The 25,601-nt window shown below is 34.1% G+C and overlaps 1 protein-coding gene across 1 annotated transcript in view; it reads left to right on the forward strand.

Annotated features, from left to right (window-relative positions):
- Nucleotides 1–25,601, forward strand: part of HFM1 (helicase for meiosis 1) — a 132,092-nt gene that overhangs the window by 35,453 nt on the left and 71,038 nt on the right. Inside the window, exons 13-22 of the mRNA XM_081224097.1 lie at nucleotides 2,770–2,813; nucleotides 2,919–3,020; nucleotides 3,407–3,552; nucleotides 4,472–4,566; nucleotides 5,197–5,330; nucleotides 6,113–6,160; nucleotides 10,861–10,941; nucleotides 22,563–22,654; nucleotides 24,129–24,235; nucleotides 24,331–24,378. Of these exons, the coding sequence (XP_081080223.1) occupies nucleotides 2,770–2,813; nucleotides 2,919–3,020; nucleotides 3,407–3,552; nucleotides 4,472–4,566; nucleotides 5,197–5,330; nucleotides 6,113–6,160; nucleotides 10,861–10,941; nucleotides 22,563–22,654; nucleotides 24,129–24,235; nucleotides 24,331–24,378 (897 nt within the window). The remainder of the gene's footprint in view (nucleotides 1–2,769; nucleotides 2,814–2,918; nucleotides 3,021–3,406; nucleotides 3,553–4,471; nucleotides 4,567–5,196; nucleotides 5,331–6,112; nucleotides 6,161–10,860; nucleotides 10,942–22,562; nucleotides 22,655–24,128; nucleotides 24,236–24,330; nucleotides 24,379–25,601) is intronic.

A 25,601-nucleotide genomic window follows, 5' to 3' on the forward strand; every position in this document is an offset into this window, starting at 1 on the left:
CAATCTTAGCAAGACTCAGCAGAGTGCCAGCACATGCTTACTACTAATATTAGCTTATTATTAATAACAACTTTTGAAAATAAATAAATAAGTTTAGTGGTAGACCTTAAACCAAAATTGGATTAGATCATTACATGTGGATACGAGCAGATACTGATTTTTCTGACTAATTTTCTATGGGGGGGGATGTACTTTTCTTCACTTTGGATCAGATCAGCTTTCCAATTACAGTCTACCCTGTGGCTACACCTCTGGTTACTTTTCAACCAAAGATGTGTACCAAACCTAGAGGATACCACTTTAGCTTTCTGACATTTGACTTTCTATCCACTAAAAGGGTGGATCTCTACTCATTTAGTGCATTAAAGAATTACATATGCAGCCACCTATCCATGCTGTATATACTATTTTCATAATTTTACTTCTGCTTTAAGGATTTAACTTGATCTCCTTAGTTACTGACATAAGATAGAAACTCTCTATGGTGCAGCTTTTGTTACAAACATCAGCAAAGCATGATTAAACAATAAGATACAGTAGAGAGCCAGAGAAAGAGAAACCGAAATAGAGCTTATAACCAAAAAAGTACATGAGGTCCAAGAGGTAGACAGAAAGGGAAAATGTGAAATTAATGCTATCAAGATAACAATAACATAGATTTCTTTCTACCTACCTCTTTGTTTTATACACTAGAGAATATTTATCATATATCATGGTCAGTCTGTTACTCAGGAACAATAAACAGTTGAATAGATTTTCATTTGTATGTTCGGCTTTTACTTCATTCCCTGAGAAAAGCATAAGTGAAAAGGAGTGGAATGCCATTTTGAGTTGCTGTAGACTAGGGGAAGAGACCGCTGCTTATGTCAATTCCCCTTTAACCAGTCACATTCTAGCAGCTCCCACAAGATTTCTTTTTGCCCATAAACCCCAGATTCTGTTACTAAGGTTTCTAAACTTGTCTAACATGCCCAACTTTTGTGTACTCTGGTCTCTTTAGCTTTTTTAAAAATAATTTTTCTGTTGTATCATGCATTTAACTTAAAAAATATTTCTATATTTTGAAAAATTTTAGTTAACTTCAGGAAGTTAATTGGTAGTATTCTCATAGTGAAAATATTTCCTGAGCCTTTGGGGGTATTTTTCTCTCTTTTTTTTTGGTGATTTTATTTATAATTATTTATTTCCCTATTTTCCCCAGTTTTATTGAGATATAATTGACATATAGCACTGTATAAGTTTAGGGTGTACAGAATAAAGATTTGACTTACATATAGCATGAAATGATTACCACAGTAAGTTTAGTGCATATTCATCATCCGTACATATAGATACAAAATTAAAGAAATAGAAATGTTTTTCACTTGTGATGAGAACTGTTAGGATTTACTCTCTTAACAACTTTTATATTTAACATGCAGCAGTGTTAATTATATTTATCATGTTGTACGTTATATCCCTAGTACCTATTTATCTTATAACTGGAAGTTTGTGCCTTTTGACTCCTTCATCCAGTTGCCCCTCCCCACCCCCCAACCCCTCAACAAATCTAATCTCTTTTTCCATGAATTTGTTCGTTTTTGAAGTATAATTGACCTTCAACACTGTGTTAGTACCTATTACACAACACAGTGATTTAGTATTTCCATACATTTCAAAATGATCACCATGATAAGTCTAGTTACAGTCTGTCACTATGCAAGATATTACATAATTATTGACTATATTCCCACACTCTACATTTTGTACCCATGACTCATTTATTTCATAACTGGAAGTTTGTTCCTTTTAATGTCCCTCACCCATTTCTTTCCTCCACCCACCTCTCTCCCCTCTGGCAACCACCTGTTTGTTTTCTGTATCTATGACTCTGTTTTTATTTTATGTTTGTTCATTTGTTTTTTAGATTCCACATGAGTGAAATCATATGGTATTTGTCTTTCTCTGTCTGACTTATTTCACTTATTTGTCTTTCTCTGTCTGACTTATCTCACTTAGCATAATACCCTGTAGGTTCATCCAGTTGTCATAAATGGCAAGATTTCATTCTTTTTTATGGCTGAGTAATATTTTATACACACACACACACACACACAAGTACCACATCTGCTTTATCCATTCATCTATTGTTGGACACTTAGGTTGCTTCCATATAATGGCTATTGTAAATAATGCTGCAATGAACATAGGGGTGTATATGTCTTTTTGAATTGGTGGTTTTGTTTTTGTTGGATAAATACCTAGGAGTGAAATTGCTGGATCATATGGTAGTTCTATTTTAAAATTTTTGTGGAATCTCCATATTGTTTTCCATAGTGGCTGCATTAATTTACATTCCCACCAATAGTGCATGAGGGTTCCCTTTTCTCCACATCCTCACCAACACTTATTTGTTGTCTTTTTGATAATAGCCATTCTGACAGGTGTGAGGGTATATCTCATTGTGGTTTTGATTTCCATTTACCTGATGATTAGTGATGTTGAGTACCTTTTCTTGTTCTGCTGTCCATTTGGATGTCATCTTTGAAAAAAATGTCTATTCAGGTCCTCTTCCCTTTTTAAAATTGGATTATTACAGTTTTTTTTCTTAGTTATAAAATTAGGAACTTCTCAGTATGAAAGTTAGATATTCTCTGCTTCTTAAAGATGGTTTTCAGAAAATGATGTGAAAATATTTTGATATCTGTAATCTTCAAAATAATTAACTAATACACTAAGAGTTTTGATGTTAATGGGAATAACTCAATAATTTTGTGTTTTTTAAAATAGGTTACATAAGTGTGCATATTCCATAAGAGATTCAAAACTGAGAGGTAGGTTTAGAGATAATTTTTGAATAGTATTTTCAGCTTTAGATAAAAAGAACCAATTACTGATGAAATATCAACAGTACATAACATGATATATTTCTTTTATAGATATCTTAATACGTGGTGTTGCTTATCATCATGCTGGTATGGAGCTGTCAGATAGAAAAGTAGTTGAAGGAGCTTTTACTGTTGGAGATCTACCAGTTCTCTGTAAGTAAAACGTATTCTTGTGAATATTATAAGACCTTTTGGAAAAAGAAAAAGCTCAGGTATTCTGACTTATTTCTGCTTTTCTTCCAAGAATCTGAAATTATATAACTATCCATACATATATGTGCTATAGTAAACTCTCTGGCAATTTTAGTTCTTTATCATCTTACTGAACATAGTGCAATTTGAAAAGTAAGAATTAGTAGCTTTTTGGTTTTAAGATATATTATTTTACATTGTAATGTTGTTTTCTTTTTCCTTTTTATTGTAAATTTCCTATATATGAGTTTTATTACATTTATAAGAATATATCTTTTATAAGAAAATGTTTACTTGAAGCAATAAAGTTATATGACTTAAAAATAATATTCCTTAATTTGATGCAGTTACTACCAGTACCTTAGCCATGGGAGTAAATTTGCCTGCTCACCTAGTAGTTATAAAATCTACAATGCATTATGCTGGAGGAATGTTTGAAGAGTACAGTGAAACAGATATTCTACAGATGATTGGTAGAGCTGGTCGACCTCAAGTAAGTGACAGTGTTTCACTTTTTGTAATTTATTTTAAAGACAAGATAAAAAGCAAAAAAAAATAATTGTGTATTTTTTGTTAAACAAAAGATTAACATTTCACGTTTAGATTAGGTTTAAGCATAAATGTAACTAAGAAAATTTACTTTAATGGAGGAGTAGAAGTAAAACAAGTCTCACCAAAGGAGACATACTCCCTTCATTCCCTTTAAGCTCCCATTGGTTGATGAATGGTTGGGTTGTTAAATGGTTGGGTTTATTAATGTGTATGCTGTTAAAGGGTTTTTTTGGTTTTGAGTACTTTTTGTTTGTCTTTTATTCTGAATAGGGATGCTATTGGCATTTTGGATGGGACAGTTTTTCATTGTGTAGGGCTGTTATACACACCAGAACATGTACCGTCCCTGGATCCTAGCACAAAATGCCAATAGTGGTCCCAAGATATTGTGACAATTAAAAATCAGCCCATACACATTACAAAACATGGCCTAATCTGACAAATTCTTGAATAAAGAAGTCATTCATATAGGTACTAAGGGAAAATTTAGGAAGAATATCTTTTCAAAGAATATCAAAATATTGTGTCATACAAATTTATAATTATTATAGGATAAATTAGATTATATGTAAATTGCACCGAATCTTACAGCTTTTAACCAGTTACCTAAGTTTGTTTTGATTTTACTACTGCCAAAATTATGTTACATTGAAACCAAAGTGGTACTTTACATCTATACTCTTGGAAGGTTTTTAAGTCAAATTTTCAGTTAACATTCAAATTCAGAAACATTTTTAAGGCCTTTTTGACCTGTTGTTTAATATAAAATGAAAATCTTGAGTTATTGAAGAAGACTGGTATCAACATGTGCTTTTCTTTACTAAATTTCTCTTTTTTCGTTCTTTTTTTTTTTCTTCCAGTTTGACACTACAGCTACTGCAGTTATTATGACTCGGTTAAGTACAAAAGAGAAGTATATTCAGATGCTAGCTTGTAGTGACACTGTAGAAAGCAGGTAATATGGAAAATATTCCTAAAAGATGTTAATATGTTAATGTTAATATAGGCTCTATTTTTCCTTTTAATATATTAGGGGATTTTCTAAGGCCATTTTCTTGAAACTTTTCAATAATCTAATTAGAAAGTTTGTGTACTTTTAAGAAATTTAATAGTTAAAAAAGAGACAGTGTAATATCTTTGTTCAGCAATGCTTCTTAGCATGCAGTTGCATGTATCCTTGTTATAAAAGGCCAAATTAGTAATGGGAGGAATGTAATTTGCACATCTTTTTACATCTTTAAAATTTGCATAATAGTAGGAGACAGGCAACCTGAGACCTTTTAGTAAAGTGTTTGATTATAATACTTTTGGGGAAAATAGCATGTAATCCACTCCCCACCCATTTTTTAAGCAATAATGTCTTCTAGATCCATGGAGTAGAGCGAAATCTGTAATCATTTTAAAAGTTAAACTGACATTTTTAGGTTTTGTCATATTTTTGAAAATTAAGTTAACTTTCATGAATTATTAAAGTAACAATATTATTCAATTATATTATTGAATTATTCAAATATTATTCTAAACAAGTAAGAGTTGTATGGCACTGAAATATATATTACTAATGAAAAGTTTTTTTTTCCATTAGTTTGCACAGACATCTTATTGAGCATTTAAATGCGGAGATAGTATTGCATACCATCACAGATGTGAATGTTGCTTTGGAATGGATACGATCAACCTTGCTTTATATCAGAGCCTTGAAAAATCCATCTCATTATGGTTTGTTACTTTGATTTTGAAGAGTAGTAATTTTATCAACTCAATTGGGCCTACTTTATACTAATAAGTCACAGAATAGATGATAGAAACTAATAGATAGCAGAAGTAAAAACAATTATAACAAATACAGTTAGAGCAAGAGTAGAGAAACATGAGAAATCTTTATCTGTTTTACTTCTAGTCTTTTAATAAGGCTTGAAATCAACACCATTAAAAATAGATCTTTTAGAAAAATATTATCAATAAAAATTTTTAAAATGCCTAAAATTATTTAAAATAAGTTAAAGTCAAAAAGAAGTTTTGAATTTTGTCTGAACTGGTGTTCAAAGTATATAGTAATACTGTTGCTGCTGGAATTTTCTTCTAAAGCTAGCACACATATGGTTATGTTGCTTCTAGAGGGTTCTTTCATGTGGTACAGGTTAGAAAATAAAAATGCTTGGGATTGCAGAATATCAAATTAAAACCTGACGTGTTATAATACCATTCTAATACACACAGGTTCAAAACTTTCAGACCTCTAAGGAAAAAAAATACATGTAGTATTCCTGGTCACTGTTAAACAATAAAATGAACAAGAGATAGCCAATTGATATTGAAAGGATTTCACAACAGTGGTTACTTTCTATAGATGTTTAAGCCTTGCTTTAACTTTAAGCTACTTTTTTCTTCTATTTAAGATTGAGTTAGATTACTCTTTTCTAGTTAACTGGGGTATAAAGTGAGCCTATAAGTGAGCCTCATTCTATTTTATTTTTAATAAATTGTCATAACTTATATAGGTTTTGCATCTGGATTGAGCAAAGATGGAATTGAATCAAAATTACAAGGTTAGATGCATTTCCTTCTAAAAAATTATATTCTATAAATTTTAATGAAAAAGTCTAGTTATTATGAAAGTAAAAAGGCTCTGGTAAAGTATTTTTTAAAGTAACCTTGTTTGCAGAAAAGAAAATATGGATTTCTTTTTCACAGGTAAATAAAGCTTAGCACGTGTTGTTTTCTCTGTATTAATCTATTTATTAATTCTATCAGAATGTCTTCCTTTGTATAACATGTTAACTTGGTTTGTTTTTATTTTTAAAATGATCCTGGTCTTTGGAAATGTTGCCTATAGATACTCAACTCTTTATGTTCCTTTTCTAGTTTAATTTTAATTGAAAATATAAGCCAAGCTTGATTATGGGCTTCTTATCCTAATCTGTGCTAATGAAGTATTCCTATCAAACCTCAGTTTTAGTTTTCAGTTAGTCACTCAGTATTTCATTACCTATCTTTTAAAATATCAAAAGATTGTTAAGCATTTATTAGGAGTAGAAATTGCTGTCTCTTCATTGTATTGAGACTGTCTTCCAGGAAAAGAAAATATGTTAGATCCCTAAAAATATTTAGCCAATTTTAATTTATTCTCTACTTGGATATACACATATGGCAAATAAAAATGCAGAGATAAGGATGAAGCAGTAAAATTGTCTTTCTTAAAGAATAAATATATTGTTAAAACATGCTGATTAGGGGCTTCCCTGGTGGCGCAGTGGTTGAGAGTCCGCCTACCAATGCAGGGGACATGGGTTCGTGCCCCGGTCCAGGAAGATCCCACATGCCGCACAGCGGCTAGGCCCATGAGCCATGGCCACTGAGCCTGCGCGTCCGGAGCCTGTGCTCCGCAACGGGAGAGGCCACAACAGTGAGAGACCCACGTACTGCAAAAAAAACAAAAAAAATGGTGATTAGCAATAGCTTATGTTCATGATGCAGCTGTTGAGAAACAGATCTATAATATAGTTGTATTATTCTTTATGTATTGACCAAATTTGTAATGGAGTTTTAAAAGCACATATTTTTTATCATAATGATCAAATACACAAAATGAGACAGACCAAGAAATATCTTGCTATATTCTGGTAACTGTAAAGATTTAACTTTTCGGGGCTTCCTTGGTGGCGCAGTGGTTGAGAGTCCATCTGCCGATGCAGGGGACACGGGTTCGTGCCCCGGTCTGGGAAGATCCCACATGCCGTGGAGCGGCTGGGCCCATGAGCAATGGCCACTGAGCCTGCGCGTCCGGAGCCTGTGCTCCGCAACGGGAGAGGCCACAACAGTGAGAGGCCTGCATACCACAAAAAAAAAAAAAAAAAAAGATTTAACTTTTCTTAAATGTTCTTAACGTTCATATTTGTCTTATTTTCAGTTATTATAGGTGGCTAAGTTTTGCCTATAAAGAATAGCCAAATTTATTATATAACTGGATAGAATGTTTTGGTTTGCTTAGAGGTCTGCCTTAAATTTCTTAGGAAGGGTCTTTAGCATAGAATATGCTGTTTCCTAAATTTGGTTATACTTTCTTACTCAGTATCCTCCAGTAGCTCTCCCATCACTCTTAGAATAAAATGCAAACTTTCACCAGAACCCACAAAGTCCTATTTGGTATCCCCATGCCTATTTCTCTAACTTCATCTCTTGTTACTTTCTCCTCATTTATTCCACTCTGTCCAAATTGGCTATCTTGCTGTTCCTTAACCACATCAAGCTTGTTCACACTTCAGGTCCTTGCACTCTCTTTATTCCTGAAACACTTCTTGCATATTTTACATGGCCTGAACCTTCATTTCATTCAGGTCTTTGTTTACATATCAACTCCTCAGAGAGACCTTCCTGGACTACCTTATTTAAACCCACATTTACAGAGACAAAGGAAAAACAATTTCCATATTGTTACTGCTGTTTTCCTGCTCTTGGAAAAGGTGATGTGTTTATGTTGAAAATTAGGATGACTACATCCTTACTTTAATCAGAAATTATAAGCTGTGTATCTGAAATACACGTAAGCTTAATTAAATAAAAGCTTAAAAAACTCTGTTATTCTTTAGTTACTTTCTCAGCTTTATTTTCCTTCATAATACCTTTCTTTTTCTAAAATTTTTATTTTATATTGGAGTATAGTTGAGTAACAATGTTGTGTTAGTTTCAGGCGTACAGCACAGTGGTTCAGTTATACATATACATGTATCTATTATTTTTCAAATTATTTTCCCATTTAGGTTATTATAGAATATTGAGCAAAGTTCCTTGTGCTATACAGTAGGTCCTTGCTGGTTATCTGTTTTAAATATAGTGGTGTGTACATGTCAATCCCAATCTCTCCCTCCTTTGTAATACTTTTCAATACCTGAAATTATATTATTTATTTGTTATTGATTGCTTTCTTCAGTAAAATATAAGTTTTATAGAGGAAGAACCTTGCCTTGTTCACTACTATAAACTTTAAGCTTAGAATAGTGCTCAGCATATAATAAGCATTCTTGTTTGATTAACTTACTGAATATTAATTTTTTTGAAGTTGAAACTTGAGAGCATTGGTTTTCTTTTTAAAGTGTAGTCGATTTACAATGTCGTGTTAGTTTCAGGTGTACAGTATAGTGATTCAGTTTTATATATATGTATATATTTTTTCAGATTCTTTTCCCTTATAGATTATTAAAAATATTGAGTATAGTTTCCTGTGCTTATACAGCAGGTCCTTGTTGGTTATCTATTTTATATATAGTAGTGTGTACATGTTAATCCCAACCTCCTAATTTATCCCTCCCCCTCTTTCCCCTTTGGTAACCACAAGTTTGTTTTCTATGTCTGTGAGTCTCTTCCTGTTTTGTAAATAAGTTCATTTGTATTATTTATTTTTTTTTAGATTCTACATATAAGTGATATCATGTGATATTTGTCTTTCTCTGTCTTGCTTACTTCACTTAGTATGATAATCTCTGGGTCCATCCATCCATCCATCCATGTTGCCACAAATAGCATTATTTCATTCTTTTTTATGTCTGAGTAATATTCTATTATGTGTGTATGTATATATATATATATATATATATATGTATATATATATATATATATATATATATATATATATATATATATATCACATCTTCTTTATCCATTCATCTGTTGATGGACATTTAGGTTGCTTCCATGTCTTGACTATTGTAAATAGTGCTGCAATGAACATTGGGGTGCATGTATCTTTTCAAATTTTAGTTTTCTCTGGATATATGCCCAGGAGTGGGATTGCAGGATCATATGCTAACTCTATTTTTAGTTTTTTAAGGAACCTCCATACTGTTCTCCTTAGTGGCTGTACCAATTTACATTCCCACCAACAGTGTAGGAAGGTTCCTTTTTCTCCACACCCTCTCCAGCATTTATTATGTGTAGACTTTTGTTGATGGCCACTGAATGTTAATTTAATAGGGGGTAATTAAGAAAATTAGCAGACTTCAAAAGCCTTACTTAACCAAATACTTAAAACTATCAAGCTGCCTTAGCAATGTTGCTTAAACTAAAGTATTTTTCAAAGAATCCTGATTTCTAAAGGCTATGTTTTTGTGAATGGCTCTTCTATGTAACATTGAATAGGTTGTGGTATTCCCACTCTCTGCTGTTAACTGCCTCCAATCTCCTAGGCTTTTTTTTTTTTTTTAACATCTTTATTGGAGTATAATTGCTTTACAATGGTGTGTTAGTTTCGGCTGTATAACAAAGTGAATCAGTTATACATATACATATGTTCCCATATCTCTTCCCTCTTGTGTCTCCCTCCCTCCCACCCTCCCTATCCCACCCCTCTAGGTGGTCACAAAGCACCGAGCTGATCTCCCTGTGCTATGTGGCTGCTTCCCACTAGCTAGCTATTATACGTTTGGTAGTGTATATATGTCCATGCCACTCTCTCACTTTGTCACAGCTTACCCTTCCCCCTCCCCATATCCTCAAGTCCATTCTCTAGTAGGTCTGTGTCTTTATAGCAGGGAACAGAGAGAACACTGAATGCAACAGGTTACTACAATTGCTCTGATCCCCATCAATCAGTGAGAGTGAACTTGCATTGCTTCCTATTTAGAGGTTCCTTCCAGGTGCAATAGTGTCATATTCAGAGATGCTGAAGTAAATACTAGAAACATCAGCTAAAATAGTCATAATGGTTACCTTAAGAGAGTGTGGCAAACGAGGAGGGGAAAGACTGGTGTTTTTTGAACAATTTCTGTAGAACTATTTGACTCTTTATACTTTGTGTGTATATATCTTAAAGCTTTTTTAAAAAGAAAAACTACTGCCATATTGGAAGTCAAATGGCAAAACAGTTATTTAGACCTGGAGCAAGTCACTTAGTTTCTCTATTCTTTAATTTCCTAACTGGTATATGAAATAATATTAATACCTGCCATGTTGTGTTTTGAGGATTAAATGAGATAGTACAAATATATCATTTTAAAAGCTCCAAGTTGTAAATGTTATCACTTGAGTGTTATTTTTATTATTTGTATTATCTTTACTGTTAGAAAAATGTTTCAGCATATTAGTCAGCTCTTTTGTTTAAATGAGTTTTTTTTTAACCACTTAAATAGGAACGACAGTTCTTCCCAGAACAATTACACAGAAATACACCTTCAGGATATTTTATAATAAATTCTATTTTGTGTTGCTTCTTTATTTTACTAAAGTAAAAAATGTGTTTTCTATAATTGAACAGAATTATGTTTGAAGAATCTGAATGATTTATCATCTCTGGACCTGATAAAGATGGATGAAGATGTTAATTTCAGACCAACTGGTAATTTTTCCATCATTGTTAGTAAATTTAACAATTGCTTACTTAAGGCTAAATTAAAAATTTTTTTCTACTAAAATTTAACTGATGGTAAAATTAAATTGTGGTTTCAGTTCTCAATAGGGTATCATCATTATTAGCATGATCAATTTATACGAGTTCTATTTCTGAAATTATAGAGCTTCTTTTTGACAGGCATGGAATTTGTGTTTGCTAACTCTGGTGACTTTTAGCAGAGGATTAAAATGCTCAAATCTTTGGGTTGCTTCAGTCCTGTCATAACTCTTGTAGCTATCCTTTTGCCAATTCTTAATTATTCAAACACTGCTTATCTGGATGGTTACTTAGGCTCCTTTTCTCTCTCTCTTTTTTTTTAATTTTATTTTTTTTATTAGTTTCTGCTTTATAACAAAGCGAATCAGTCACACATATACATCTGTTCCCACATCCCTTCCCTCATGCATCTCCCTCCCTCCCACCCTCCTCATCCCACCCCTCCAGGCGGTCACAAAGCACCGAGCTGATCTCCCTGTGCTCTGCGACTGCTTCCCACTATCTATCTACCTTACATTTGGTAGTGTATATATGTCCATGCCTCACTTTCGCTTTGTCACAGCTTACCCTTCCCCCTCCCCATATCCTCAAGTCCATTCTCAAGTAGGTCTGTGTCTTCATTCCCGTTTTACCCCTAGGTTCTTCATGACATTTTTTTTAATTCCATATATATGTGTTAGCATATGGTATTTGTCTTTCTCTTTCTGACTTACTTCACTCTGTATGACAGACTCTAGGTCTATCCACCTCATTACAAATAGCTCAGTTTCGTTTCTTTTTATGGCTGAGTAATATTCCATTGTATATATGTGCCACATCTTCTTTATCCATTCATCCGATGATGAACACTTAGGTTGTTTCCAGCTCCGGGCTATTGTGAATAGAGCTGCAATGAACATTTTGGTACATGTCTCTTTTTGAATTATGGTTTTCTCACGGTATATGCCTAGTAGTGGGATTGCTGGATCATATGGTAGTTCTATTTTTAGCTTCTTAAGGAACCTACATACTGTTCTCCATAGTGACTGTACCAATTCACATTCCCACCAGCAGTGCAAGAGTGTTCCCTTTTCTCCACACCCTCTCCAGCATTTATTGTTTCTAGATTTCTTGATGATGGCCATTCTGACTGGTGTGAGATGATATCTCTGTAGTTTTGATTTGCATTTCTCTAATGATTAATGATGTTGAGCATTCTTTCATGTGTTTGTTGGCAGTCTGTATATCTTCTTTGGAGAAATGCCTATTTAAGTCTTCTGCCCATTTTTGGATTGGGTTGTTTGTTTTTTTGCTATTGAGCTGCATGAGCTGCTTATAAATTTTGGAGATTAATCCTTTGTCAGTTGCTTCATTTGCAAATATTTTCTCCCATTCTGAGGGTTGTCTTTTGGTCTTGTTTATGGTTTCCTTTGCTGTGCAAAAGCTTTGAAGTTTCATTAGGTCCCATTTGTTTATCTTTGTTTTTATTTCCATTTCTCTAGGAGGTGGGTCCAAAAGGATCTTGCTGTGATTTATGTCATAGAGTGTTCTGCTTATGTTTTCCTCTAAGAGTTTGATAGTTTCTGGCCTTACATTTAGGTCTTTAATCCATTTTGAGCTTAATCCATTTTGAGCTTATTTTTGTGTATGGTGTTAGGGAATGATCTAATCTCATACTTTTACATGTCCCTGTCCAGTTTTACCAGCACCACTTATTGAAGAGGCTGTCCTTTCTCCACTGTACATTCCTGCCTCCTTTATCAAAGATAAGTTGACCATATGTGTGTGGGTTTATCTCTGGGCTTTCTATCCTGTTCCATTGATCTATCTTTCTGTTTTTGTGCCAGGACCACACTGTCTTGATTACTGTAGCTTTGTAATATAGTCTGAAGTCAGGGAGCCTGATTCCTCCAGCTCCATTTTTCGTTCTCAAGATTGCTTTGGCTATTCGGGGTCTTTTGTTTTTCCAAACAAATTTTGAAATTTTTTGTTCTAGTTCTGTGAAAAATGCCAGTGGTAGTTTGATAGGGATTGCATTGAATCTGTAGATTGCTTTGGGTAGTAGAGTCATTTTCACAATATTGATTCTTCCAATCCAGGAGCATGGTATATCTCTCCATCTATTTGTATCATCTTTAATTTCTTTCATCAGTGTCTTGTAATTTTCTGCATACAGGTCTTTTGTCTCCTTAGGTAGGTTTATTCCTAGATATTTTATTCTTTTTGTTGCAATGGTAAATGGGAGTGTTTTCTTGATTTCATTTTCAGATTTTTCATCATTAGTGTACAGGAATGCCAGAGATTTCTGTGCATTAATTTTGTATCCTGCTACTTTACCAAATTCATTGATTAGCTCTAGTAGTTTTCTGGTAGCATCTTTAGGATTCTCTATGTATAGTATCATGTCATCTGCAAACAGTGACAGCTTTACTTCTTCTTTTCCAATTTGGATTCCTTTTATTTCCTTTTCTTCTCTGATTGCTGTGGCTAAAACTAAGTTGAATAAGAGTGGTGAGAGTGGGCAGCCTTGTCTTGTTCCTGATCTTAGTGGGAATGGTTTCAGTTTTTCACCATTGAGGACGATGCTGGCTGTGGGTTTGTCATATATGGCCTTTATTATGTTGAGGAAAGTTCCCTCTATGCCTACTTTCTGCAGGGTTTTTATCATAAATGGGTGTTGAATTTTGTCGAAAGCTTTCTCTGCATCTATTGAGATGATCATATGGTTTTTCTCCTTCAACTTGTTAATATGGTGTATCACATTGATTGATTTGCATATATTGAAGAATCCTTGCATTCCTGGAATAAACCCCACTTGATCATGGTGTATGATCCTTTTCATGTGCTGTTGGATTCTGTTTGCTAGTATTTTGTTGAGGATTTTTGCATCTATGTTCATCAGTGATATTGGCCTGTAGTTTTCTTTCTTTGTGACATCCTTGCCTGGTTTTGGTATCAAGGTGATGCTGGCCTCATAGAATGAGTTTGGGCGTGTTCCTTCCTCTGCAATTTTTTGGAAGAGTTTGAGAAGGATGGGTGTTAGCTCTTCTCTAAATGTTTGACAGAATCCGCCTGTGAAGCCATGTGGTCCTGGGCTTTTGTTTGTTGGAAGATTTTTAATCACAGTTTCAATTTCAGTGCTTGTGATTGGTCTATTCATATTTTCTATTTCTTCCTGATTCAGTCTTGGCAGGTTGTGCATTTCTAAGAATTTGTTCATTTCTTCCAGGTTGTCCATTTTATTGGCATAGAGTTGCTTGTAGTAATCTCTCATGATCTTTTGTATTTCTGCAGTGTCATTTGTTACTTCTCCTTTTTCATTTCTAATTCTATTGATTTGAGTCTTCTCCCTTTTTTTCTTGATGAGTATGGCTAATGGTTTGTCTATTTTGTTTATCTTCTCAAAGAACCAGCTTTTAGTTTTATTGATCTTTGCTATCGTTTCCTTCATTTCTTTTTCATTTATTTCTGATCTGATCTTTATGACTTCTTTCCTTCTGTTAGCTTTGGGGGTTTTTTGTTCTTTTTCTAATTGCTTTAGGTACAGGGTCAGGTTGTTTGCTCGAGATGTTTCCTGTTTCTTAAGGTGGGATTGTATTGCTATAAACATCCCCCTTAGAACTGCTTTTGCTGCATCCCATAGGTTTTGGGTCGTCGTGTCTCCATTGTCATTTGTTTCTAGGTATTTTTTAATTTCCTCTTTGATTTCATCAGTGATCACTTCGTTATTAAGTAGTGTATTGTTTAGCCTCCATGTGTTTGTATTTTTTACAGATCTTTTCCTGTAATTGATGTCTAGTCTCATAGCATTGTGGTCGGAAAAGATACTTGATACAATTTCAATTTTCTTAAATTTACCAAGGCTTGATTTGTGACCCAAGATATGATCTATCCTGGAGAATGGTCCATGAGCACTTGAGAAAAATGTGTATTCTATTGTTTTTGGATGGAATGTCCTATAAATATCAATTAAGTCCCTCTTGTTTAATGTATCATTTAAAGCTTGTGTTTCCTTATTTATTTTCATTTTGGATGATCTGTCCATTGGTGAAAGTGGGGTGTTAAAGTCCCCTACTATGATTGTGTTACTGTCGATTTCCCCTTTTATGGCTGTTAGTATTTGCCTTATGTATTGAGGTGCTCCTATGTTGGGTGCATAAATATTTACAATTGTTATATCTTCTTCTTGGATCGATCCCTTGATCATTATGTAGTGTCCTTCTTTGTCTCTTCTAATAGTCTTTATTTTAAAGTCTATTTTGTCTGATATAAGAATTGCTACTCCAGCTTTCTTTTGATTTCCATTTGCATGGAATATCTTTTTCCATCCCCTTACTTTCAATCTGTATGTGTCTCTAGGTCTGAAGTGGGTCTCTTGTAGACAGCATATATATGGGTCTTCTTTTTGTATCCATTCAGCCAATCTGTGTCTTTTGGTGGGAGCATTTAGTCCATTTACATTTAAGGTAATTATTGATATGTATGTTCCTATTCCCATTTCCTTAATTGCTTTGGGTTCGTTATTGTAGGTATATTCCTTCTGTTGTGTTTCTTGCCTAGAAAAGTCCCTTTAGCATTTGTTGTAAAGCTGGTTTGGTGGTGCTGAACTCTCTCAGCTTTTGCTTGTCTGTAAACGTTTTAATTTCTCCATCAAATCTGAATGAGATCCTTGCTGGGTAGAGTAATCTTGGTTGCAGGTTTCTCTCCTTCATCACTTTAATTATGTCCTGCCACTCCCTTCTGGCTTGTAGAGTTTCTGCTGAGAGATCAGCTGTTAACCTGATGGGGATTCCCTTGTGTGTTATTTGCTGTTTTTCCCTTGCTGCTTTTAATATGATTTCTTTGTGTTTAATTTTTGACAGTTTGATTAATATGTGTCTTGGCATATTTCTCCTTGGATATATTCTGTATGGGACTCTCTGTGCCTCCTGGACTTGATTAACTATTTCCTTTCCCATATTAGGGAAGTTTTCAACTATAATCTCTTCAAGTATTTTCTCAGTCCCTTTCTTTTTCTCTTCTTCTTCTGGAACCCCTATAATTCGAATGTTGGTGCATTTAATGTTGTCCCAGAGGTCTCTGAGACTGTCCTCTGTTCTTTTCATTCTTTTTTCTTTATTTTGCTCTGCATCAGTTATTTCCACTATTTTATCTTCCACCTCACTTATCCGTTCTTCTGCCTCAGTTATTCTGCTATTGATCCCATCTAGAGTATTTTTCATTTCATTTATTCTGTTTTTAATCGATGCTTGATTCATCTTTAGTTCTTCTAGGTCCTTGTTAACTGTTTCTTGCATTTTGTCTATTCTATTTCCAAGATTTTGGATCTTGGAAATAGAATCTTGGATCATCTTTACCATCATTATTCTGAATTCTTTTTCAAGTAGACTGCCTATTACCTCTTCATTTGTTAGGTCTGGTAGGTTTTTATCTTGCTCCTTCACCTGCTGTGTGTTTTTCTGTCTTCTCATTTTGCTTATGTTACTGTGTTTGGGGTCTCCTTTTTGCAGGCTGCAGATTCGTAGTTCCTGTTGTTTTTGGTGTCTGTCCCCAGTGGCTAAGGTTGTTTCAGTAGGTTGTGTAGGCTTCCTGGTTGGGGGGGACTAGAGCCTGTGTTCTGGTGGTTGAGGCTCGATCTTGTCTTTCTGGTGGACAGGTCCACGTCTGATGGTGTGTTTTGGGGTGCCTGTGGCCTTATTATGTTTTTAGGCAGCCTCTCTGTTAATGGGTGGGGTTGTGTTCCTGTCTTGCTAGTTGATTGGCATAGGGTGACCAGCACTGTAGTTTGCTGGTCGTTGACTACAGCTGGGTGCTGGTGTTGAGATGGAGATCTCTGGGAGATTTTCGCTGCTTGATATTATGTGGGGCTGGGAGGTCTCTTGTGGACCCGCGTACTGAAGTTGGCTCTCTCACTTCAGAGGCACAGCACTGACTCCTGGCTGCAGCACCAAGAGCCTTTCATCTACGCGGCCTGATGTCCCTTTTTTTCTCGAGTGTTGACTCCTCTCCAAAATCTCTGTGCTTTTGTATTTTGTCCAGTTTATAGTAATCTTTTAGAGACCAATTATCCCTGCCGCTCTTGTTTCTCTTTTAGAATGTGCAGTTTTGAAATATCTCGGTTGCGCACACGCCCGTACAAACTCTCACACAGACACACGCGGGGTGCGCTGCCGCCGCCCGCCGCTGCTCCTCCTCCTGCCACCGCCTTGAGAGTGTCTCTCTCTTTTTGATTCCATATAGGGTATAACAGAAGCAAGAAAGAATGTTTCGTAGTTTTTACCACTCATGAGTAGAAGTTTCTTGGGGGAAAATATTGGCTTCATTATAACAAATTAAACTTTTTAAGAAGCGATACTTTACTGAATAAAAATAAGGAAGTATAGGAAAGTTTAAAAAAATCAGAATCTGACTATCTGTTAACATTTCATGTATCCTTCCATTTTTAAATGCATTTTTACATACTTGCAACTGTACTATAGAAATGCATGATTTTGTATTATGTTTTTATATGTATTTACTTGTATAAGGTTTTTAAAAACAATTTACCTCCCTAACTCTCAGCCCTAGATTTATAACATTTTTTTCCTCTCCTATGGTTCTCATTCTGATAAACCTAATTTGTTTGTGAGAATTGCCTTCTTTGTATTCTAGGATGTCTCACTAAACGGGGCATGAGAATCACTAGTACAACTTCTTCATCTATTGTTCAGATACTTTAATTCTCAAGAATCTTATTCCCACTATCATTCTTTCCCTGTGGAACTTCTTGAATCCACTGATAACATTCCTTCTGCCTTTAAACATACCTAATAAATGATATGTGTAATATTTGTCCTCTTTCTCAATCATCAGTGAACACTACCTGATTAATTTTCTTCTTTTTAATGTTCTTTTGATTCTCTTTCTGCTTCTTTAATCAATTTCTCTTTGCTGACCTTTTTTGCTTTACTATGGGCTTCTTAAATGTGTAGATGTTGGACCTTTATTCCCAGTTTATGATAATTTCTTTGAAAACATAAATTACCTTCACAGCTTAAGCTATGGTCATTATGTAAATGAATTGTAGTTTTGATCTTGGTCTCTTAGCCTTGCTATGACATTTGAACATTAGTTTTCTATTGGAAATCTTTTCTTACATATATGACATGAAACTTGACACCCAGAGCATATAACAGTTAATTTGACCTGGAATACTATATAGTGGAATGAACATAAAATTTGTGTTCCAAATGCCTGGATTTCAGTCCCAGTTCTGCCACTATGCTTGCTGTGACCTTATGCTCACTGAGCCTTAGTTTATTTATCTGTAAAACAAGAATGTATTACATATCCTACTCACCTTACTGGGTTGTTGTGATGATGAAATGGGATAATGAACATTTACAGCAAAAAAAAAAAAAATTCCTCTGAAAACATGAGTCGTTGCTCTTTTTTGTCCAAGATTAGGAAAATATATCTCTACTTGCCTCTTATTCTCAGTAGCATAACCTGTTTGTTAAGCCTATTATAAAATGTTTGATGTCTTTGGTTTCTCTCTCATTCTCCACTCATTCCATCTCCAGGCAGGAATGTCCAAAAGGACAATCCATTCTTGGAGCTGAAAATATTCCTTATCACGTAGCAGGGTAATGTTTCCTAAAGTGCGGTTGGGTTAACTACTTCCTGTTGAAGTCAACTGAGGGTGCTGTTATGTTAAAAACGAAATTAATGAACCCTACTCCAGACCTACAAACCTCACCTTCTAGGAGTAAAACCTAGTAATTTAGATTTTAAGCTTGTTCCCTGGACTATTCTTTTGCACATTAAAATTGAGAACTGCCTTGGGATTGATTTTTCAATAAATGATATAGTGAAAATCTATTTAGATCTTCATGTCATACACCAGTTTATCTTAGTGAGTGTTCTGGGGGTGGGGGGAGAGAGATTCCAAATTAAAATAGAGAATGCAGTTTTACTCTAAACTATTTTCTCTAGGAGATTCATGGGGTTCAGTAGCATATTAAAGGTGCTAAGAAGAAAGGTAGTAGAAAAGAGCTGAAATTGATTAGCCTAAGATTTTTACATTCTTATTTGCCCACAGAAATCTTTTAAATGGAAATCCATTAATATTGCAAAGAGCACTAATGTTCTATCAGTGTTCAGTCTGTCAATTTAAATGTTAATATCATCCAAAACACCTTTACAGACATACCCAGAATAATATTTGACCAAATATCTGGGCACCCTATGGCCCAGTTAAGTTGACACATAAAATTAACCATCACACGCAGCTTAACATAAAATATACATTCTAGCTGAATGTAGCTGAGTTTTCAGAGGAATACAGTATTGTACATGATGCCGTTTTACCTGTTCCTCCTCTGGACCCAGGTTGGTCATGTACTCTGCTTTGAAAGCACATATTATGCAATGCCCAATCATTGGACATTTTGTCCTTTGTGTTTATTAACTCAGCAGCCTCAACTTTTGTTACACTCTACACCATCAAGCTATTTAAAACACATACACATAAAGTGTTACATACATGTATGTATATGTAACTTTATGAGGAATTTGACATGTCTTTTTAACTGTGCTAGTATTTTTATTAGGATCATTTAGGTTAGTGCTCTTGTTATAAGGTTGTATGAATTTTTTAGTTGTTTGCCTCAATACTTTTTCCCATAAGCCTTGTTATTTTTAGTATGCAATTTATAGAACACAAGATTTTATAGGAATATACTATATATTTACAGGAAATAAAGGTTTATGTAAATGTATAGGAATACTATATATTTATTTAAGGCTAAGAATTTTTATTAGCTGTGATTTGTAATAGTTTCATTATCAATCAGTTAGTTGTATTTTCTCATTTCCATTATTTCTTCTTTGACCTATGGATTATTTGGAAATCTAGTTCTTAATTTCTGTACATATGATGGTTTTCTAGTTATTTTTCTTTTCAGTTTTGTTGTTGTTGCTGTTGTTTTTGATATTTGATACAGTTGCTTTGTATCAGATAATATTTTCAGTATAATTTCAATCTTTTGAGAATTGTTGAGAATTGTTTTATGGCCCAGTATGTGGTCAGTTTTTATAAATATTTTGTGTGTGCTTATCCCTTTGGTTTTAAGCCCTCTCCCAGATAAATATCTTGTTAGTTCTTTGCTGCCTTATAAAAGATATTTCATATGTTTCATTTATCTGACTTAGTTGCCTTCAGCAGGGGGGTTGGTTCATAATTACTTAGCCTGCTGTTAATGTAGATGGATGCTCCTTACATATTATTTCAATTGATTCTTTTTTTATGACTTCTTGTTCCTTGGTGTCACTATTACTTCTTTTATCTCTTTGAATATTTATTTTTTATATTTAAATTTTTAGTCTGTATGTTCCAGTAATTCTGCTTCATATAGTTTTTGCTTTTTCAGTTTGTGGTTATAATACTCAAGTATCTAGGTATTTTTATCTGTATGCTTGTGTTCTGGTCTGGGTTTTTAGCTATTCTGCCTGCTAATGTGTATAGAAGAAGGGCTTAGAAGGCCAAGTCTTAGTTTGTGCAAATTTATGAAGGATTAACAACCTTATGAAAATGTGCAGTAACTGCAAAAGGCATGGAAAGTCATTAAACTGGGATGCAAATCTTACCTCTGTGAAGGAGAGTGAAGGAAGGAGAAAAGGAAGGAAAGAGAGAAGGAAGGAGAATTTTATCCTGCAATACAGCCCTAAGACCATTTGGCAAAGTTGATGGGGAATCTTCAAATCAAAGTTGCCCATCCAAAGAGTCCCTTGGCTTATAGATCTTCCTTAATATTCCTGCCATGCTCAGTCATTTGTTTGTATCTCATGAGAAGTGTGATCTTGGTGTGTACATAGTGATAGATTCAGAACATAGCAGCTGGGGCCATCCATCAGAGCACTTCTTGCAGTAGGATATGTGAGAGGTGCATTCTCATGACCTCTGCTTCCACTCCCCTTACCCCAACTCTATGACTTTTACTTTGAAATACCCTGTATTTGCTACTATGAGAACATTCATTATTCAAAAGCTATATTGATAGCAAGTTGCCTCTTTATTTTCTCTCTTCACTTGCAAATTTAAAAAAATTCTTTCCATTCTTTCTGCCTTGACTCATTTTCTTTATAGCTTTCTTTCTAGTTTATTTTTATACCTTACCTAGGAAACCTTCGTCCTTACTAATAAGCCAGCAAATATCAAGGCTTTTCTCAAAACCTTTCATTTTCACTAGCAGGGAGATACCCTATATTAATTTATAAACATCTAGGATAAGAGGAACATCTTTAAATATACCCTAAATATATACTAGTTCCCTTGGTAACCATATTCTCGCTATCTCACACACTGCTCTTAGAATCTCCCTTTGATGAACCACTGCATTACTCACGTTTTGGCTGAACATATTCACTAGACTCCTAATTGAGAAAGTGGCTATTCCTGAGTCTAAGTTCTGTCTACTGTACCTTATTCTTGATGCCTATAAGTGATGGAATGTCAAATTCTTTCCTCTTCAGCAAAACCTGTAGCACATACTTAAATATTAGCCTTTTCCTTGAGCAGCAGTATGCCTTTTTCCTCTTCTCAGCTGTTTTTTGTGTGTGTTCACAAGACTTGAAATTCTTTGTAATGTTCTTGACAACTTATAATTGAAGCCAGTAACCTTTTAAATGAATTCCATTTCATCAATTACTTATCCTCACTCTACCCATCCTCCTACCCACAGCCTACCTGATGTTTTATTTCCAAAACAATTTAGTTTCAAATTCCAATTTAATTGAAATATTGCTCAAGAATTTTAAGTGGTCCTCTGTTATTTTACAAATCAAAACCAAAATCTAAACTCCTTTATAGCATTTAAAGGCTATTTCAGGGCCTCTGTATTCTATCTTTCATCATGTTTTGATAATAAAAGTAGGCAACATTTATTTAATGTTGGGCACTATGCTAAGTACTATGCATGTATTATTGCATTTAATCTTCTTCACAACAAACATATGAGATGCATACTTATATTATTCCCACATTACATTAAGAAACTGGTAAAGTAACCTGCACATGATCACCTAGTAACTAGTAAGTGGTGGCCCAAAGATTCTAAGCAGGTCAATTTGACCTGAATTTTAGTCTTATGTTTATCAAGCCATATCTCTCATTATATTATTCTAAAGATAGTCTTTTAAACTTTACTCTTTTGATAAACAAGTTTTGTTTTTTCCTGAGGTCATAATGGCTATATTTCCTTTCTGCCAAGGCCTATTGTTTACTTTAAAATCCTGCTCAAGACCCATTTTCTCTAGAAGGTAATCCCACACGGACCATTCTCTTAGGCTTAATTTCCTCTGTACTTAAGTTTGTGTATGTAAACATTATCATTAACTGGGTTTTGTACTCTAGTATAGCTATTTCACATGTGGTTATCTCCCTAGCTAACCTGTAGGTTCCAGAGACCGTGTCTTCCAGATTTTTTGGTGTCTTTTGTACCTGATGCTGTTAAAGGCACAGCAAAGATGCTAAGGAAATGTTTGTTAAACTGATGAAAATTCAAGTTGTTTCAGCTGATGGGGAATGTTTATTTTTCCGTCTTTTCCCACAGAGGCAGGAAGATTGATGGCTTGGTATTATATTACATTTGAGACAGTGAAGAAATTTTGTACAATCAGTGGAAAAGAAACTTTATTGGACCTGGTAAATTAATTTTCACAAGAAAATAAATATATAATGATATAGTATAAAATAATATTGGGGGAAATAATTTGTGTATCTCATGCAATTTAAGAATAAATGAGCAGAAAAGAAAGCATTTCTAATAGTGCTTATGTTTTTCCTCCTTATATGCCTTTGATTGTAAGATATAGAATAGTACTCCTTAGAATGTATTTCCAATTGTATCTCTGTGTTAGGGCTAAGAAAATTCATATACATACCCAAAGTCGGGATGGCAACTGCCTTTCAACTTATGTGATAATGCTGATTACCTTGGTAGTGGTTACCAAGTGTAATATGTTGAGAAAGAATGTGCTGAGAAAGATTCCAAGGTGGCGTGGCATGGTATATTAGGAAATTCTGCCATGAGTGAGGGACACTGAGGGACGCATGTGCCTCCTACTTGCAACTCTTCCCTAAATCCTTTGCATCAGAATAATGATAACAGTAGAAAGAGAATAGTATTGGTGATAGACCAGGAAAAAGAACTGATTTTGGAGAAAATGGGAGTAAAAACAGGCTATACTAAGATATCACCAGTGGGGGCAACTTTGTAGCTATAGCAGTGAATAGAACCGTAGTCATGTTTTTGGCACCTGGTAACTGTATTGGTCCTTTCTTCCATTACTGGGGATATGAACATGAAACATGACATTTATATTTATTCTCAAATCCAAACTATTTACTTTTATTTAAAATATCTAAGTTGATTATTGTGATAAGATTATTATACTAAAAATTGCACAAAAGTTGATAAGTAGAAGGCTTGTATTTTCATGTAAATATTATTCTTTTTTAATTTATTTTTTATTGAAGTATAGTTGATTTACAATGTTGTATTGAATATTATTCTTAACTGAGAAGAAATCAAGAATAGGAACTCCCTAATGTTAACATTAACTCATCTGATTTTGAGTTCAGTAAGTGTGAAAGAGAATCAGAAAAGGTGTTAGTTTCATTTTACAGGTGTGAGAAACCAAAGCAGAGTCATCTGGCAGAATTAGGCTCTAGAATACAGATTTCTTAATACCTACAGCATTGTTTTCATTACAAAATAATCCTCAATAGGAATAATAATTTGCAAACTATAGAAGGGTGAATAATAATATAACAGTAGTAATAGCGATAGTAATGAAATCTTCTTGTATTGAGTGCTTATTATGTGTTAGGTGCTAGCCTGAATATTTTAAACTTATCTTGTTAATCTTTACAATCTTACTGATATAGCCCCAGTGTGTAACACAGTGTCTGACATATAACAAGTGTTTGTAAACTTTCGTTAGTGAATGAATGAATCCTTAAAGAAGCAAAATGTATAAGGCAGGTTTTTAACTCTATTATGCTAAATGTGATGTCCCAAGGCAGCATTAAAAATAAATAAATACAGAAAAAATAAATGAGAGAAAAGAAGTAAAGAATGGACATAACTAAATGAACAAATGCTGAAATTTTATAGGTCACAATGATAGCCAGCTGCAAGGAATTTCTAGATATACAATTAAGAATAAATGAAAAGAAAACACTGAATACTTTGAACAAAGATCCAAATCAGATAACTATCAGGTACAGAAATTAAATATGTTTTAAGTAATTTTAAAAAGGTTTCATTCAGTTAAAATAAATAATAATAATAAAAGTGTTGCCTTGTTTATTTACAGATTTCCAATGGGAGGAAGAATTAAAACAAGAGAAATGAAAGTAAATTGGTAAAGAAAATCAATTGTTAAATGTCTTAAAATACCGATTACCTGTCCCTGATTCATATTTATGAAGGTTTTTTTTAAACTTATTTTAAATTTGTTTTCCTTAATACAAAAAAGAACATATTTACATAAGAATGAGGAGTCAGAATGTAGGTGCGAAATTAAATTTCCCAAAACTCTCAGACTTTAATTAAAAGAGATAATTTGTGAATTTTTAAATCAACAAACGTTGAGAGTGTAATCTGTTGAGGGAAGTTAGACAATAGAAGAAGATATGCTTCTCATCCACAGGAACTTTCAGGTTGTCTTGAATGAGAACCATGTGTATAAAAATAATGGACAGTATGAAAACACATGCAGTAAATGTCTATGGAACGATAGTGGTATTCTGGGAAAGACATACTAAATGAAATGATATCAGTGAAGGAATGTATTTGTGACAATGGGATGACTATTCTCCCAGGAAAGGGAAGTTTGTATAGAGGAGTAGTAACTGGAAGAGTAAACTAAAGTTGCATTGTATTGTAATGACTTTACCCAGTTTCCAATCACAAATGCAAAGGTATTCTTTTCTGCTATGCCAAGTGCTTGGTTTTCTGAGTATTTAGGTCTTAGTGTTAAACCATTTGATTTAGATCATTTCAGGTAAAAATGATTTTTTTTATGTGGCTCAATAAAACCAGTTGGCCAAAGAATTTCCTTTTTCTCCTTAGCTGAAGGAAGTCACTCGTTCTCTGGGATACTTCCTAACGTCTCACTGAATTTTATCTCCCAAATACCGTGACATCTCAGAAACAAACTTCCACTGCTGTATACAACTCATCAGGCAGATCTACAGCTTGGACAACAGAAGTTAATGTTCTGTTTCTTAGATATATTTCTTTAGAAATTTAAATATCCTTAGAGATCATACAGAACTTAGAGATCCTGTACCCAGGTCCTCTCATTTTACAAATGAAGTAAATGATGCCCAGATAAGTTGTGACTTGCTCGAGGTTACGTTGCTATACTGGGGGCTGACCTAGAACTAGAATCTAGATCTCTTGATTCTCATAATGCTTTTTTCAACATACTCTGTTGTATCAACTACTGAGTCAAATTAAATCAAGGTATTTTTCCACAAGCACCTTGTTGGGAACACTCTATTTGCAATTTTAACTCTTTCATTTACCTTACCTTAGATTGGGTCATACATTCTTTTGATTGGGACTGTCAGATTTTAAAAT

Source organism: Mesoplodon bidens, assembly GCF_964165515.1.
Source record: "Mesoplodon bidens genome assembly, chromosome: 2".
NCBI classification, from domain to species: Eukaryota; Metazoa; Chordata; class Mammalia; order Artiodactyla; family Ziphiidae; genus Mesoplodon; species Mesoplodon bidens.